This window comes from Grampus griseus (assembly GCF_964374135.1).
Source record: "Grampus griseus genome assembly, chromosome: 10".
Lineage (NCBI taxonomy): Eukaryota > Metazoa > Chordata > Mammalia > Artiodactyla > Delphinidae > Grampus > Grampus griseus.
Genome location: NC_139004.1, coordinates 24,637,383 through 24,655,072, shown reverse-complemented (window position 1 = coordinate 24,655,072; position 17,690 = coordinate 24,637,383). Strand labels below are relative to the sequence as shown.

The following is a 17,690-nucleotide window of genomic DNA, read 5'->3' as shown; positions in this document are numbered from 1 at the left end:
GGCCCCAAGAACAGTGCGTGGCAGAGAGCAAATGCTCAATGCGAGTCGGGCTCAATGAATAAACGAGAGAAATACAGAGGCAGGTGGCAAGGAAGTGTGAACTCTGTTAGGGGCCAGGGAGAGCGTCTGAGCAGGTGGTACCAGTGCGATACAGGAGGTGGGCATCAAGGGAGAAGCGCGAGTCAGTCCAATGAAAGGGGGAGAGGGAAGATGGGGGAAGGGTGCATAAGCAAATGGGAGGCATGAAAGAAAAGTGTTCAGGAACCACTAGATGGTTTGTGACAAGGGGTCAGGGCAGGGGCGGGCCGAGCGTGGAGGACAAAGGCTGGTCAGACTCCAGGGGAGCCTTGAATGCCATGTCGAGCAGCCCAGACTTCGGGTGGGCACCACCAAAGGGCTGTAAGGGAGGGAGACCCAGGCCCAGCTCCGAGTCTGAGGACATCAGCGGAAGCTCCGTGGAGGAGGGGCCAGAGGGGAGGCCAGACAACACGCTGAGGACCAAGGTAGGACTCACTGTCACTGTTCAGGTGAGAGGCCCAGGGTCTGAGCCAAGGCCGAAGAGCAGCGCTCGAGCGGGTACACAGAGCAGCGCAGAAGGTCAAGCTGGTGGGACTTAGTGACCAGACGCGGGGGCGAGGCCAAGGGAGCAGTGACCGCGGGGGTCTGCTCTGACACATGCACTTGCTTTGAAGCATTTCCCTCCTCTGCACACCATGTAAACTACAGGCACTGGGGGTCAGGGGGATTTAATAAAATCATGGGTGATCACCCCCAGGCCTCGGGAAGAAGCCTCCCAGGGTTCCACCAGGGGGCGAGAAATCAGACAAGGGGCAAATCTCCTCCTTCTGTTCCCAGGGGCCTGGCACCAGCTCAGAGATGGAAGGCACGTGGCAGATCAGGCAGCCCTCACCTTGTCCAGCACACGTCAAAGAATGACGACTGACACCTGTCAGCACCGCCTGGCAGAGCGCGGGCGGCCCCTCACGTACAGTGAGGGCAGCAACTCTGTGAACGGAGCTGCACACAGGCCAAGGCTCCCTCCTCTGTCCCCAGTCAACCCCCTGCAGCCCCATTCCCGCCCATCCCTAGGAAACCTCCCCAGAGGAGCCCCCCCGCCCTCCGCATCCTCTGGCACTGGAACAAACCCGGCTTCCTCGGGTCAGGCCGCCATACTTGAGCGTAAGCCTCTTCACGGCTTATGCAGCCGAAAGAAAAAAGCGGGGGGCGGGGGGGGAGATGTTCCACCTGGCTGAGGCCCGACTTCTTAAAAAATCAGAAATCACATTAGATGCAAAACATACTGTTTGAATAAGTCCGAAGGACACTTTGGTGATAAAGCCACGCGAAGCCGGCACCACACAGTGGCACAGAGACACCGGAGTTCAAGGACAGCCCCGCACCGGGCAGCCTCGGGGTACAGCGGCTCCCAGGCGGAGCCCTCCTCCCTCCCTGCCCCTCACCCCCGCCCTAGTCTGACCCTCACAACTGCCGGGGCGCACAGCGTGCCTGCCACACCGAGTGGACACCAGGGAGTTCAGGTGTGTGGGTCCCGGGGCATACTTCTCAGTTGGGGTGGAGACTGAAATTGTATCGGGGGTTTGGGGGAGTTCTCCTGGGGGTCAGTGCCACAGCCTCCTCACCAGACTCACCTCCAATCTCACCTCCAAGTATCTCCGGAACAGGGGACACAGCCTCACATCACTGTACTCCCGAAGCTCTTCAAAGACCCCCGCTGCCTCCGGGAGAAAGTCTCAAGCTGTCGGCCACCACCACCCACCTGCCCCAGCCACTGCTCCCATCTTAACGTATTCTTTCTTCTGTAACCTTGGACCAGATACCCAAGCTTCCTGTAACTGTACGTAAAGTGAGTGCAGGTGGCTGTCAGCAAGGGCCTGAGTGACTCGCCCGGTGTGGAGGTCACAGGACAGGGCACAGGACTGACCTCTCCATGCATCCCGTTCCCAGCTGCGTTCCAAATGCTGAGGGAGCCCCACACGGTCGAGGCATCGCTCCAACACCTCCCGAGTGTAACAGGAACGATGGGGAACACGCACTGGGCTCTCACCCTGCAACAGGCCGTCTTCCGAGCGCTGTGTCTGTATTAAATTTCGTATTTTGTGTTGATGTTTCTAATCCTCCCAACGACTCTCAGACATAGTATTATCCCCATTTTACTGATGAGGAAACTGGGGCACAGAGAGATTAAATAATTTACCAAGATGACACTGCTAGGACATGGAAAACCAGAATTCAGACCCAGGCCATGTGGCTCCAGGCCCACGACCTCAGCCCTATAATCCATGCCTCTAACAGTCCCTAACAGAACCACACCACAAGGACCCCTCATTACCTATTACTATACAAACAAAAACCAAACTCTCAGGAAGCGACGTGGAGACCAGTGCTGTCCAACAGTACTTTCTGTGATGATCAAAATGTTCCATCTCAGCGCTACTGGGGACTTGAAATGTGGCCGGTGTGACTGAGGAACTGAATCTTTCGTTTCATTTCGTCTTGACGAGCTTATGTTTAAATAGCCAGATGTGGGCTTCCCTGGTGGCGCAGTGGTTAAGAATCCGCCTGGCAATGTAGGGGACAGGGGCTCAAGCCCTGGTCCGGGAAGATCCCACATGCCGCGGAGCAACTAAGCCCATGTGCCACAACTACTGAAGCCCGCATGCCTAGAGCCCATGCTCTGCAATAAGAGAAGCCACCGCAATGAGAAGCCCGCGCACTGCAATGAAGAGTAGCCCCTGCTCGCCACAACGAAGACCCAGTGCAGCCAAAAATTAATTAATCTAAATAAATAAATATCCAGGTGTGGCTTGTGGCTGCCTATTGGATGGCACAGGTGAGGCCTACATTTGGTGAGTCCAAAACTGTGACATTTCAAACGTTAACCATAGCAGATAATTCCTACTTGAAACTAGGCTTCAGGAGGAAGTCACTAAGTGCTGATGCATCTCCTCACATCTCTCCCCCTCCAGTACTGGTGTTAATTCCCTCTCATAATTTCGAGGCAGAAAGCATGCCCGTGGGTAGAGGAGCTGCAGGCCTTGCAGATGGAGTGGGAGTGTTATCAGCTGGCTGGGCAGCGCCTTAAGCACGCTGCTGTAGGTGTGGGGTTGGGGGGCGTTTCACACTCTAGGCTCACCCTACTGACTGAAATAAACCGGCCCCTAGGGGCGCGAGGGGTGGCGGGAACGAGCGGGTCCCTGAACATGCACACACGCTCCAGCCAGGGCCCTGGACCACCCTGAGCACCGGCGCAACGAACGCTGAGCGGGCAGGGCAGGCGCTGGCCATGCCGCCCAGGACAGAGACCTCTTCTAGCTCTTCCCGGGTCCCCTGTCAGCCTGGCAGGGGCCACACGGCCTCTGACTCCAAAGTCACAGACAGAGCCCACCCCCTCTCCCATCCCAGGTGATTCCTTTCTAACATATGGGTTTTCTCCTCCCTCACCACTGGTTCCACTAAGCTCCATGACATGTCAAACCCAAATTCAGGCTAGATTTCAACTCAAATAAGAAATGAAACCAAAAGCAGAAGTGGAGACCACTACCTCAACTTCAGAAGGTAGTGGAGGGCAACGTTTTTCTCATTAACCCTGAATCCGTGTGGCTGTGGGGAAGGTGCTCCTTCAACTGGAGTGTTACCCATATGTCCCAGCCCTGTTCTGCATCAGCATCTTAGGAAGGCATGACTGAGACACAGAGCAACTGACACTCCCAGGAAGCAGCGGGGCCCAGACTGGAGAAGGGACCGCACAGCTACTTAGGGGCAGAGGCCCCGGGGCCCAGTCCTCACCCCTCCACCGCACAGCTCCCTGCCCGGGCTCTGTCGCGGGGACCCTGGAAGAGGAGCTCGTGCCCGCACGTCACGTCAAACCAGAGACCAAACTGCAATTACAGAAAAGAAAAAATCAGCGATCCCTCATTCCTTTCCACCTCCACCCCCTCTTCCAACCAGCATACAAACAAGTTATTCCCTGCCCATCGAGGTCAAAAGCTGACCCGGTACAAAGTCAGAGAGCAAACCAAACACTCTGAACTCCAGAAGTGTTGGGTCTGAAAAGCCCCATCCCGTCCCAAGTCCCGAGGAAGAAGTCCCGAGGAAGAAGTCCCTCGGAGAGGAGATCCTTCTCTGCAGGGCATCGTGAAGGGACGCCGCGACTTCCCGCAGGACTCCGGGAATCACGGAGCGAAGGCCTGCCTATCCTGGGATCGCTCCTCCAGGTCAGGAGCGCCCAGACTGCCCTTAACCTTCAGGAAAGGAGCTGATAATACATCCCCTGTCACCTCTCACCCCAAAGCCACGTTCTCACTGACTCTCAATGCTATCTTTTCGAAGATGCCAGCACTGCGCTTGGGCATGCACAACAGACCAGAAACACTTGTTAACTAACCAGTGAGGTCGCGGGCTTTCCTCAAAGCAAGAGGGCAGAGGTTAACAGAGCAGGAATAGGCATGTTGCTATATGTTACGTCCCCACGCTTTGCCCATAGGGAGGCACATCCTTCTCCCTCCCCAGAGCCACGGAAGTCTTCATCATTAAAAAGTCTCTTTTTAAAGTTCTCCGTGAAAACAGAGAGTATCTGCGCCTTTATGATAAAGACGAAAGAACAAACTGATTAAACTAATGATACTCTGTCCTTAAAACTTAAGGAGCTTTATTAAGAAACCCTCTTCAAAGGCAGGACAACTGAGGCTCTGAGGATGATGTCCTTTCTCACCTCAGGTGCGACTCTCACCCCCACTAACCCAAAAGGCACATCACAGATCCCGCTGGGGTCTGATGTTGGAAATCTTAAGAAACCCTATGGAAGAGTTCTCTGAACCTCAAGCAAGGTTCCAATCAATGAAGGCCTCCGAGTGCCAGAAATCACACCTTGCACACACATACACACTCACTGCCTTTGGTCAGTTCACTCATCTGCAAGGCTGTGACACACGAGATGCCCAGGAGTTACCGCCGTGCTTGTCTTCTGCCTGCTGACCACTCAGGGTGTTGGGTCTCTATTCAATAAACTCCCCCCTCCACCAATGGCAATGGCTTGAGGGTGAGGCCCAATGATCTGTAAGTTGCACCTGCCACTTTCATCAAGTTCAAGACCTCACTTCTATCCACAAACAGTCTATCAGCTTTAAGCTACCACATCGTGACCTCCTTGAAGACAAGGACCCCACCTGGTTCATCTGCATTCCCAGAGCTCCACACAAGCACACGGCAGGCACCCAGTCCACAAACGCAGCACATTTAGGAAGAATCTGTCAATTTCGAGGCTTCTGCACACACAACGGCATTCAAAGGCAGCGTCGGGAAAGCCAGTGAGCAGATGTGTAAAAATGCACTGGGCTTGAGTCAGATGACGTGGGTTCAAGCCCCAAGTTTACCAGAAATTCACTCTGCTGCCCTGGGCAAATCACCCAACCTCTGGGGTCTTATTTTCCGCTTCTGTAAACATAGTAGATGACATCTAGGTTTCCCTTTAGCCCTCAGACTTGTAAAACGTGAAGAAAAGATGTGCCCTTGAGCTATGGCCATGATATTCACTTGATGAGACGGGCAATGAAGATACAGCAGGCAGAAGCAGCAACTCTCACGCAGATGTGGGCTAACAGCAGACAGTGACTTTAACAGGAGGTAAAGCCTCTGCCCACTCGCCCACCGTCACACGTGATACACACGTTTGGGTCACTCTCTGGAGTCTTTCAGGGAGTCACTGCAAATGGCAACGACTCTTCCAGACAGAAAAGCCTCCAAGTGGAACAGTGACCCGCAGACATTACTTCCAGGTAATAAACAGATTCCACTCAGACAGAGAAAACTAAAGCGGCCTGTGGCTACGTTCTGCAGACGCCCCATTGGTGGAAGCATCGGGGCTGAGCTCTAAATGTGAGCCAGACGTGGCTGACTTCTTGTTTTGGCTCCAACTCTTAACTCGGAGCGGATGGTCCCTGGCCAAGTCTCTCCTCTAGAAGCCAGGCTCTGGATGGGTATGACAACCCCCATAAACCATCCAGATTACAGGGTGAGGCTAGTAAAGCATTTCGCAGACGCAAAGTGCTGCCAACCCCTCGAGACAGATGAGGGGAGCTGTCAAGAGGCAACGTGGCTCGGGCGGAGAGCCACAGAGCAGCGGCTCACCTAACCCTGCGTGCCCCCAAGTTCCCTCCAGGGGCCTCCCAGTCCCCCACTCCCAATCGGGCTCCGCTCCTTCACGCAGGAAAGCTGTGTGAACCTACACTGTCCAGAAGACCTGCCTGCAGAGCTCTTCAAACTGCAATGTCAACTCCCAATGTTAACCAGTGGTGACTAAGCTGGGCTGGGTTTCCTTCCACTGGGGACACGTGAGACATTGAGGTAAGTCAAGGCAAAGCAACAGGCTGTGTGAGAGACAAAGGTCTGCTCGGGAAACGAGACGGGCTGTGTCAGGAGCCGTGGTAGTAGCTTTACTGTTTTCTTTTCCCTTTTTTTGCCCCCTTTTCTTTAACCATTAGGTACCAATGGACACCAGATACACAGTGCTGGATGAAAAGGTTAAGAGATCGTATCAGTAAAGTTTCCCACCAAAGCTTGCTAATAGCACTCTGGCTGATTAGAAAGCACTTCTGGAGTTTGGGAACTCTAATCCGCTCTTATCAACCCTCCAGCTTAGGCATTTATCAGGGTGGGAACGGGAGATATATCAGCTCTGCCACAGACTGATTTCTGGGGCCCCTGCCCACGACGAAGCAGATCAGAAAGGAGCTCATGCCTGCCAGAGTGAAGTTTTCTCCATAGCAACACATGCGACTCTGCAAACAGGCAGGACTAGACTGGGCCGGACAGTGCCCCCAGGAAGCAGCGGCCGAGGGTGCAGACAACAGAGGGAGCAAGAGGAAAGTGGCACCGACAGAGTGGGCGGGGCAGCTGACAGCGGCAGCTCTGAGACCCTCCAGCAACCCCAGCCCACCTTCCAATAAGATGGATGGCACAGGGACAACAGATGTTCTCTGTGAAGCAGGGGAAAGAGGCACCCAGGGCAGAGTGATCGCCCGCTTTGGAGCAGACAGCTGGCACTGGAGAACTTGGGGGAAAGGTCTCATGGAAAAATCAGGTCCTATCTAAACTGAAATTCAAGCCAGGCTGATGGGGGAAGGTGTTCTCACACACCCAGCAATGACGCCAATAACAGGGGCCACCAGCGTGGCTGCTGAGACCAGCAATTAAGCGCCCGTGTGCCAGGCCCAGTGCGGGACACCTGTACCTTCATCGTGCTGTGAGGGTTAAAAACTCACTCACTGATAAACACCACCTTTCTGGATGTCACATTTTTGCCAAAAGAAGAAACGGGGATCACCGAGATGCCCTTACATCCCACAGGACAGGGTTACTTACACTTGAGGCTGGACCAGGAGGTACACTAGTTCCAAATCTCTGCTCTTTTGTTCAGATCACTGAAATGCGGGTAAAAATCAAACCACAGAACAAGGGCACCTAAGAGACTAAGTGGCCCTTCTCGGCTTCCCCTGACTCATTTCTCTAGAACGCCACTGATGAGCCACGTCAGAGGCTGGAGAGGAAGATGCGTAAGTCAGGAACTGTAACAGCTGGCAGAAGAACATCTTCAAAAGAGATTAGGAATTAAAGTAAAAGCGACATCTGCCCTCAGATGTACATCTGTGCCCTGTGCACGGCTCTTTGTAATAACAGAATGTAAGCAGAGCTGTCTTACAGCACTAATGCTAAGGGGCAGGACCAGCAGCCTCCCTTCAGGTTGTGATGTCTGCAGGGATGCCTGGGAGGATGTGCACTGGTGCCACGGAACCCGTGTCCTGCCAGGTCATGACACAACGGGCTCCCACCGTGCACACTGCAAACACATCACCCCGACAAGCTGACCGTGGTGTCAGCAACCGGGAAGAAGGCAGTTCCTGGAGAAAAGGTGGCTCCACCACATCTGCCTCCAAAACAATCAAAAAGCAAACACCAACCACTACCCCCAAAGTTCTCTGGGCCCTAAATTCTTAAAGTCATCACAGACCAAACAGGAACCCAACCTCCAAATGACGGGCCCAGAATTTCAGAACCATTTCCGTGCTGCAGAGCCAGCAGCGCCTGCAAATGAGCTTTGCAACAAACAGAAAAAGTCTGTCTCGAAATGACATTTTGTAGGTAATGTACAAGTGGCTTCCTCTCTGCTGGATGTGCCCCCTTGTTCTCATTCTCTGTTCTCGCTAATGAGCGCCTTTTCCTCTCTCTTCCCCCTGCCTGTTTCAGTTTGAAACGTGGCACTGTGGCACCAAAGGAACAGGACATTGGAAAGGGAAAGGAGAGGGGAGGCGGCTTTCAAATCTGACACACACCCCACTGGCTGCCCACACCCTGAAGGCCGCTCCGGCCGGGCTTCACCTCAGACAGGCCTGAAGGACCAAAGTGTGGAGTAGAAATCCCCCTTGCACCACCTCTCCCCAGCAGAGTCAAGAAAGAGAAAGCTGGAAGGGAAGGAGGGGGGAAAATAAAGCTCCACATTCCTGACATTTTTTAGCCAAGTGCTGTGGCTGCACAGAACAGCTCTATTCCAAACAGCCCGCAGGATGGAAAGAAAACCTGGGCTCAGGGGGAAGAGCCTGCCCCTGGCCTCGGAAATGGGAGAAGGAACCTCAGGAGGGTTCAAAACTGAACCACACAGAGGTGGGAGGGCAACCCTTTCATGTGTGTTCCCCAAAGGAAGTGATCCCAAGGGAAAGAACTTGGAGTCATCATCTCCCAGGGGACAGAACTAAAGTCCTGGGGTTCCTGCGGGGGAACGAAAGCCCCTCTGAACGCTGGTAAGCTGACCAGTGAGTTGGGGAAGGGGCGAGGCAGGGAAGAAGTGGAGACCAGTTAAGATGCAAGGGCCAGGCTGTGGCTGGCTGGGGTGGGGGGGAGAGGGCCCCAGCTCATTGGCAGAGGCTAGGCAGGGGACCCCAGAGGGAGAAGTAGCCAGGAGACTCGCTCTTTGTGGGAAGAATTATAATTGAGTTTTCCTGATTCAGCTTCTGAATGAAGGCATCCTAGCCCTGCCCAAGTTAGAAACCCAAAAGCCTGCCGTCCTCTCTCCCTGCCTTCCCCTCCCCTTTCCATCTCCTTCTGTCCTCACTCCTAAGAAAAAGTGAGTCGTGTTAAGTGCTGGCCTGCCCCCCACCATCTGCATCCCTAGATACACACACACATACACACCACCCCTCCAGGGAAGAACCCAGATGACCCTGAGTGATAGCTTGTAAGTCCCTGGCTGGTTTACCCCAACTGTGAGGATGCCCACATGTGTTTCTCTGAGGTCCTGCTCTCATCTGGTAGGGAGAGCAGAGTTCCAGAAATCTGAGTCCCCCCCGCAGATACCTGTCTCTGTGGAGAGTCAGTTGGTAGGTACAGACAATGAAGACCTACTGTGTGCCTAGTGCAGCAGAACACACGTGATTCATAAGGGAGGTCTGGACACGGCCCTCCTCCTCCCAGACCAGCCTGCACCGACCCACAACGTACCTCCAGTGCACCTTCCTGAGGAGACAACCTGTCCTGTACGTACAGATGCCGCGGGGCGAAGGTTCTACCAGAAGAAGGTGGTGGGACAGGGAGCCGTGAGGCAGGCATTTCAGCCCTGGCCCTTTCCACACTCCCCAGTCCAATCCCAAAAGGGGGAGGAGGGCAGGGCAGTTTTTTCGGGGTTTTTTTCCCACCCTGGGCCTTCCTCTTGTCATGTACTGGAATTAAGGGCTCCTTGCACTTTCCACCTCCCATGGACGGCCAGGTTTAACCAACAAGACTTTCCACCAGACCAGAGGCAGCGAGGGAAGGAGGTACCGAGCTCAAATACTCGGCAGCTCTCTTTGAGCAAAGGTAAAAGCAGGTAGAGCCACCATCCTTAATGAGTGCCAGACACACAGCAGAGAGACCCACCAGGCTATGCAAGAGACGTCGCTGGCTGTGAGGGCTACAGCTGTCACGTGTCTTTCCAACCACACCCTCCAAGTCTGGTGACAAGGCACTGGGAGGCCTCTTAGAATGGAGGACAGCAAGGAGACACTGAGAGCACTGGCTGGACCAAACAAATTTTCTCCTATCCCGCTAAGCTATTATGATCAACAATAACAGGGTTTCAGGAGCAAAGGACCTGATTTCACATTGGTAGAACCTGTTATGGCTTTTGCTGCTCACATGATCTCAATTAAACCTCACAATAACCCTGTGAGGAAGACAGGTTTTACTCATCTGTAATGATGGGGAAACTGAGGCTGCATCTGTTTTTTATTTCGTCAAATTAGTGACAGAGCAGGGACCGTGACACGGGGACCACCCTGGCTTGACAAAGCCCTCGCCGCCGATACATCACGAGAGCTGTCGGGGTGGGTGGAAGGAGTAAAGGAGGCCTGCAGACCCTGAAGCCCAGCCAAGGACACATGCAGACATCCAACGCTGACTCGGCTGCCACAAGAATGTCCCCAGCTTGAGGGCAGCTTCGCTGACCAAGCAGGGCCCTTGTCATCCTTAGAGAGGAGATAGGGAACCCAGAGACAGAGGCACACAGAAGAGGTGATTAGCCACGCCGGGAATCTTCCATCTTCAAGGCAATTTATAGAGAGTTACAGCTTCCTAACCCATTCCTGAGAATGCAGATAAGCTGCCCACGAAGTGTCACTCACGTATCTGACCCTTGAGACAAGACAGACCACAGCAAGTCCTATACTCAGCGTTTGCCAGTTCTCCCTACTTGTGAATATCACATTTTTCTGGCTGTCGGGAGTAGGGAATCCTTCCCATCAGCCCCCTTGGATTCTGACCCCATTCGGGCTTACTAAAACTCCCTGCTCTATGAGGCCTGCCCCAGCTGTCCTGAGCAGGACCCCGTGGTCTCCCCCTACCCGAATAGCTTTGAGAGAATCACCTTTCCCCTAAAAGCAGAGGGTATCCCTGGCCCACGCCTTGCTCCTGTCACAGGAGAAGCTCTGGGTCCACCACAGCTGGATCTGAATGAACAGTTCACAGAGTGAAACAGGGTTTATGAAAACTGGCCTTTTGGGCAAGAGTAAAAAAAAAAGGGGGGGTGGGGAGGGTGGCGGGAGGACGGCAGAAGTGCACTGCTGGGATGGGGTCAGGGCCACACGTGAACACCCCGAGTCTGGCCCAGAGCGGAGGATGCAAAAGACCCCGAAAATCAAGTGGGAGGAGGTAAAGGGCAGGGGTCCCTCCCACTGGAAAAGCCCAGAGGAGCTAGCAGCCACGGCTTGGGAAGGGGAGTTGTGCAATGACTGCGGGTCTGGGAGTCTCCGGGCTTGGCTCCCGGACACCAAAAAGGAACCCGCGCTGGGCGGGCCGGGTGGCAGCTCTGCGGTTGGTTCGAGGCCAGGCTGAGGATTCGGGGCTGCAGGGAGAGCTGCAGGGTACGGTAGGTGCCCAAAAGGGCGGCAGGGCAGGCGGGCACGGCGCGGAGCTGGCGGCGGTGTCTGGGCTGACTAGGAGGCCGAGGGGCGCACAGTGCACAAAGCCGGGGGTGCGGGGGACCGACACGGCGGCCGGGCGCCCAGGCGCAGACGCGAACCCCGGAGACCCGCAGGGGGACGCCGGGCGGCGCGCGAGAGGGGCGCTCACCGCCCCGCTGTCGCTCACCTCGAACATAAGCCCGATGAGGACGCAGAGCACCAGGCAGAAGCCGATGTCCGCATGGTTGTGGATGACGAACTCCTGGCTGAAGAGCGGGTAACTTTTCGTCCTCCGGCGGAAAGCCATGGCAGCGGGCGCGCACGGCCGGCGGGGCCCGCACCCGGCGCTCACCAGCCGCCGCGCAAACTTCTCGAGCCCAGGCCCACTCCGCCCGCCGGCCCGCCGCCCTCTCGCCCTCCCGCCGCCGGCCCAGCGCCCAACAACTTCTGGGGCCCGCCCCCTTCCTCCGCCCGCCCCCGCCCCCGCCGTCCGGAACCGCCCCCGGCGCAGCCCCCTCGCCGCCCGCGGCCCGCACTCGGTGCGCCTGGCTCGCTCGGGCCCCGCCCCCCGCACGGTTAACCCTTTCGCCGCCGGGGACGCGAGGGGGCGGGGCCGGGGCCGGGGCGGGGCCGGAGGGCGGTGCGCCAGGCTGGGTTCCCCTTGCCCGGCGCTCGCGCCCCGCCGCGTTCTCCCGGCCGGGAGCTGGCAGAGGAGTGCAAGGACGCACGGCCCTACCCGGACAGGAAGTGGGTCCGGGTTTCCCACTCCTCGGCGGCCGCTCTTTCCTCCGCGGGAAGGGAAGGGCCGCGGAGGCCGCGGGCTGGCCGCGGGGTGGGCAGCTCAGCTCGGTGCTTCCGGAGGTGCGGGCTGTGGCCTTGAGGGGCTGAGAGCCGCTCAGGTTCGGTGCTGGCCGGCATCCTCGTTGGCCACAGCGGCCTGCACGGATGATAATGAATGGACGGTTAACCAAGTATTCACTGAGAGCTAGAGAGGGTTAGGCACGGTTCAGATTGCTAGGAATATGCAGCAAAGACCCTGCCCTCGGGGAACTTGCTTTCCAATGGGCGGGAATGGATGGATCGGTGCAGTTGTGCTCTCTTAACTTTTGAGAACTTTGTGCTACTATAAATTAGTTTTACACGTTTTACCCAAAGTCTACCTTCGATGTTAATTGATCCGAAAAAGTGGAAGAATAAACACTGAAGAAGAAAAGAACTTTCTCATTGAAAGTTTCTGTTTAATATTAAGTTTGAAAAGTACTCGTGGAGGGCTTCCCTGGTGGTGCAGTGGTTGAGAATTCGCCTGCCAATTCAGGGGACGCACGTTTGAGCCCTGGTCCCGGAAGATCCCGCGGAACAGCTGGGCCCTGGGCCCGTGCGCCACGGCTGCTGAGCCTGCACTCTGGAGCTCCCGAGCCACGACTACTGAAGCCCGGGAGCCTGGAGCCTGTGCTCCGCAACAAGAGAAGGCACCGCAATGAAGGACCTGAGTGCCCGAACGAAGAGTGGCCCCCATTCTCCGCAACTGGAGAAAGCCCGTGCACAGCGACGAAGATCCAATGTAGCCTAAAATAAATAAATTAAAGAAAAAAAAAACTACTTATGGAGGACAAAAGGTATTTTTCATAAATTAAATTGGCAAATATTGGATTTAGTCCTACCAGTAATGAAGGAGTCAACTAATCACTTTCCAGAGGTACAAAATGAGAAAAGAACTATTTAATTCCTAGTCCCTTTTTTATTAGGTCCACAGCTATTTCACTTCTAAGTAAATACAATTTCTTAGAAATGGCACAGTGTATGAAATGTGATTGAGTCTGGACTTATCTGGAGTTCCGAGATAAATTTTCCATCTTAAGTTTCTTGACTCCAGTATTTAGTCTTTGGTCTTTAATTCCTTTATCTGACATAAGTAAATGAGAAAGTAATGCCTATATCGGACTAAAGCTAATTTAACTTCAAGACTGACCTTTCTTAAAGTTGGACCTTAATCTCCTGAGGAATAGAAAGATCCAGAACTCTGGAACATCTCAACTTTCCATCTGTGAAAAGGTGTTCAAATCTTCAAACTGCAGCCATATCTATTAGGTTGAACCCTATGAAACTGACTTCTTTATAGGTCAAAACTAGAACACTAGCATTTCAGATGGTTCAACCTAATAGTTCCCTTGTGTTTCCACATGACCGTTTGTAGAGGATGTGGTGGTGGGAATTTCTTGCAAAGGTGGGATGCTAAAAAGAAAAGAAAAAGGTGGGATGTTGCTATCCCCTTAACATTAAGAGTTTAGTTGGGAAGTCCTGGGACATAGTTAGGTACTAGAACCTCCACATTTATAAATGAGAAACATGAAATAAAGGGGATGACTTAGGGCTCATACTGATGACCGCCAGCTCCAGACCCTTCCAAAGAACCCCAAAGACACGGGGTTCTTAGCTGTATGATTTAATATTTCATTACCTTGAAACCCCAAGGAGGAAGTCCTAGATGCCTACTTCATCCATCGCAACCATCTCTTACGTCCTAGTTTCAAGACCTTCAACCCCAAATGGATCTCTTCCCAACCCCTCTCATGCAATCGGTCATGGAGTCCCATGAATTCTTACCTCAGAATCTCTCCCACCAACTCTCACCTCCACCACTCTTCACGGGGCCCACACAAATTACCCATGGTTACACTGCCTCCAGTATCTCCCCCTTCAACACATCTTTCCATTAGAAACATCTACTGAGCACCTGCTAAGTGCCAGATGCTGTGCTAGTTACTGAAGACAAAGATAGGACAACCCCTGTTGGTGGTTTTAAAATATGTCCTCAAGTTCTTTGATATTCCAACCTTCAAGAGATAGCAATTAATTCCCCTCTTCCCCTTGAGCGTGGGCTGGATTTAGTGGCTCACTTTTAACAAATGGAATAAGTTATGGTGTGTGACTTCCAAGACTATGTCATAAAGGCATTTTGTTTTTCTCCTGTCTCTCTTGTCTTGATCACTTGCTCTGGGGAAAGTGGGCTGCCATGTTGCGAGGATACTCAAGCAGCTTTAGGGAGAGGTCCACATGGACAGGAACCAGGACCTCCAGCCAACAGCCAGTGCTAACTTGCCAGGCTTCTGCATGAGCCATTTTGGAAGCAGATCCTCCAGCCCCGGTCAAGCTTTCAGATGACCACAGCCCTGCTGACCTCTTGACTGCAACCTCATGAGAGACCCCCTAGCCAGAGCCAGACAGGTAGCCACTCCCGAATTCCTGACACACAGCAGCTGTGAGCTAATAAATATCTGCTGTTTTAAGTCACTGAATCTTGTTGTCACTGGTTATGCAGCAAGAGGTATGCTGGAGCTTACAATCTATTAGAAGAGACAGAGACATCATTACAATTCAGTGTGATGATGGTGACTCTAAGAACAACTTGAAATACATACCCTATGAGTGCAAAGAAAAGGTAACTTAATTCTGTCTGGGGTAATGGGAAGAGGACATTTGGGCTGGACCTTTATCTGGTAGGATCTTACTGATAGAGAATGCAGGAGCAGGGTGGGAGATGAATTTTGGAGGCTTAAGATGGAGCTAGGTTGTAACAGGTTTCAAATGCCATAATAAAGAACTGTGACTTTCAGTGTATCATAAATACCTTACAATTTTATTTGTCAATTATACCTCAATAAAGCTGAAAAAATTTTTTTAAAGAATTGTGACTTTATTCTGCAAACAATGGGAATTTTTTAAGCAGGACCAAATCTGTCTTTAAAGAGAGAACCATCAGGAATGTGAAAGATTGTTTTGATTTAAAAAGAGTGGTATCTTGGGCTTCCCTGGTGGCGCAGTGGTTGAGAGTCCACCTGCCGATGCAGCGGACGCTGGTTCGTGCCCCGGTCCGGGAAGATCCCACATGCCGCGGAGCAGCTGGGCCCGTGAGCCATGGCCGCTGAGCCTGCGCGTCCAGAGCCTGTGCTCCGCAACGGGAGAGGCCACAACAGTGAGAGGCCCGCGTACCGCAGGAAAAAAAAAGGTAAAAAGAGTGGTATCAGGAAGACCACTTGAGAAACTATTAGAACAGCCCAGTTAAAAACAAAGCAAAACAAAACAAACCCCTTCTCAAAGAATAGTGGCGATAAGAATAAAAGAGAGGTGAATTATTTCAGGGACAATTGTATGGGTTAATTAATTGGATTTGGTGATTGCTTTAATATATGATGTATAGGAGTTGGAGGAGTCAAATCTTTAGGCTACAATGACATAAATGATGGTGGGACCATTAAAAAACATATATGGGGAGTTCCCTGGTGGCACAGCGGTTAAGAATCTGCCTGCCAATGCAGGAGACGTGGGTTCGAGCCCTGGTCTGGGAAGATCCCACATGCCATGGGGCAACTAAGCCCGTGCGCCACAGCTACTGAGCCTGTGCTCTACAGCCCGCAAGCCACAGCTACTGAAGCCCTCGTGCCTAGAGCCCGTGCTCCGCAACAAGAGAAGCCACCGCAATGAGAAGCCCGCGCACCACACAAAGGGTAGCCCCTGCTCTCCACAACTAGAAAAAGCTCACGTGCGGCAATGAAGACCCAACACAGCCATAAATAAATAAATAAATAAAATTTAAAAAAAAAAACACGTATATGGAACAACAGAGAAAGAACAGTCACAAGCGAGGAGAAGCTGGCCTCAGCTTTGCACAAGCTGAGCCTGAGGAGTCTCAGGATGTTCAAATCGATGCTTTGACAGGTCAGTTGGAAACCATTGGACTGGATTAAGGGAGAGAAAGTCAGAATTAAAGGTATTTGTGCTTCATCTGCAAGAGGACTGTGGAAGCCATGAGGTTAACTAAGTGTTCCCAGCAGAGTGTGCTGAGTGAGGAAAAGCCCGAGGTCAGCAGAATCTGAGGGACCCCCAACTCCGAGAAGGGGGGAGAAGGAAAAGGAAAGGGGGGCGGGTTGAGGAAGCCATAATGCAAGCATTTCACCAGGGCAGGTTAAACCAGGCAGGATAAGAGGATGAAGCCCCTAGGTGCTGGCATTATGGCCTTTGAGGGCCCACTCTTTTAAAAAACTTTTTTTTAATTGAAGTATAGTTGATTTACAATGTTTCAGGTATACAGCAAAGTGATTCAGTTATATATATATATACATATATACTTTTTCAGATTCTTTTCCATCATAGGTTATTACACGACATTGAATATAGTTCCCTGTCCCATACAGTAGGGCCTTGTTTTTTATCTATTTTATATATAGTAGCATGTATCTGTTAATCCCACATCCCTAATATATCCCTGCTCCCCCTTTCCCCTTCAGTAACCGTAAGTTTGTTTCTATGTCTGTGAGTCTATTTCTGTTTTGTAAAGAAGTTCCTTTGTATCATTTTTTTAGATTCCACATATAAGTGTTATTATATGATATTTGTCTTTCTCTGTCTGACTTACTTCACTCAGTATGATAATCTCTAGGTCCATTCATGTTGCCACAAGTGGCATTATTTCATTCTTTTCTATGACTGAGTAATATTCCATTGTGTGTATATACAGCATCTTCTTTATCCATTCATCTGTCGATGGACATTTAGGCTGCTTCCATGTCTTGGCTATTGTAAACAGCGCTGCAATGAACATTGGGGTGTATGTATCCTTTCCAACCATGTTTTTCTCCAGATATATGCCCAGGGGTGGGATTGCTGGATCATATGGTAACTCTATTTCTAGTTTTTTAAGGAACCTCCATACTGTTCTCCACAGTGGCTGTATCAATTTACATTCCCACCAACACTGTAGGAGAGTTCTGAGGGCCCACTCTTAATTGGACATTGGAGGAGGCATAGTTAACAGTGGGTAGAAGATGAGAAAAGGTGAGAAAATAGTCTATTCTTTTAAGAAGTTTGGTGAGAACAAGGGAAATGGATAGTGTCTTAGGAGATACAGAAGATCCAAGGAAGGATCTTTATTTTTTAAGATCAGAGCATATTTGGAGACAGAGAAAAAACACTCAGGAGAGAGAGAGGGAAATACTTAAAATACTAGAAATATGGGAGATCATGGATGAAACCAAGGAGGAGGCCTGAGGGTCACTCCTCTGAGGCTGGGGCAACAACCTAAGATGGGTGAATCTATCGTTAGGTCTGGACGTGGAGGAGATAATAACCTTTCATGTTTATATTGTGCTTTACAGTTACCCTGTGAGGGAGGAAAGACAGTGATTACCAGCCCCTTCTTATAGCTGTTCTGAGACTCATGAAAGACAAAGGGCCACATAATTAGCAGGT

General features: G+C 52.2%; 1 protein-coding gene across 1 annotated transcript in view; it reads right to left on the bottom strand.

Moving 5' to 3' along the window:
* TRAM2 (translocation associated membrane protein 2) overlaps positions 1–11,843 on the bottom strand; it is a 74,763-nt gene extending 62,920 nt beyond the window's left edge. Inside the window, exon 1 of the mRNA XM_082663303.1 lies at positions 11,632–11,843. Coding sequence (XP_082519429.1) covers positions 11,632–11,751 — 120 coding nt within the window. The 5' untranslated portion in view covers positions 11,752–11,843. The remainder of the gene's footprint in view (positions 1–11,631) is intronic.
* Between the last annotated feature and the right edge of the window lie 5,847 nt (positions 11,844–17,690).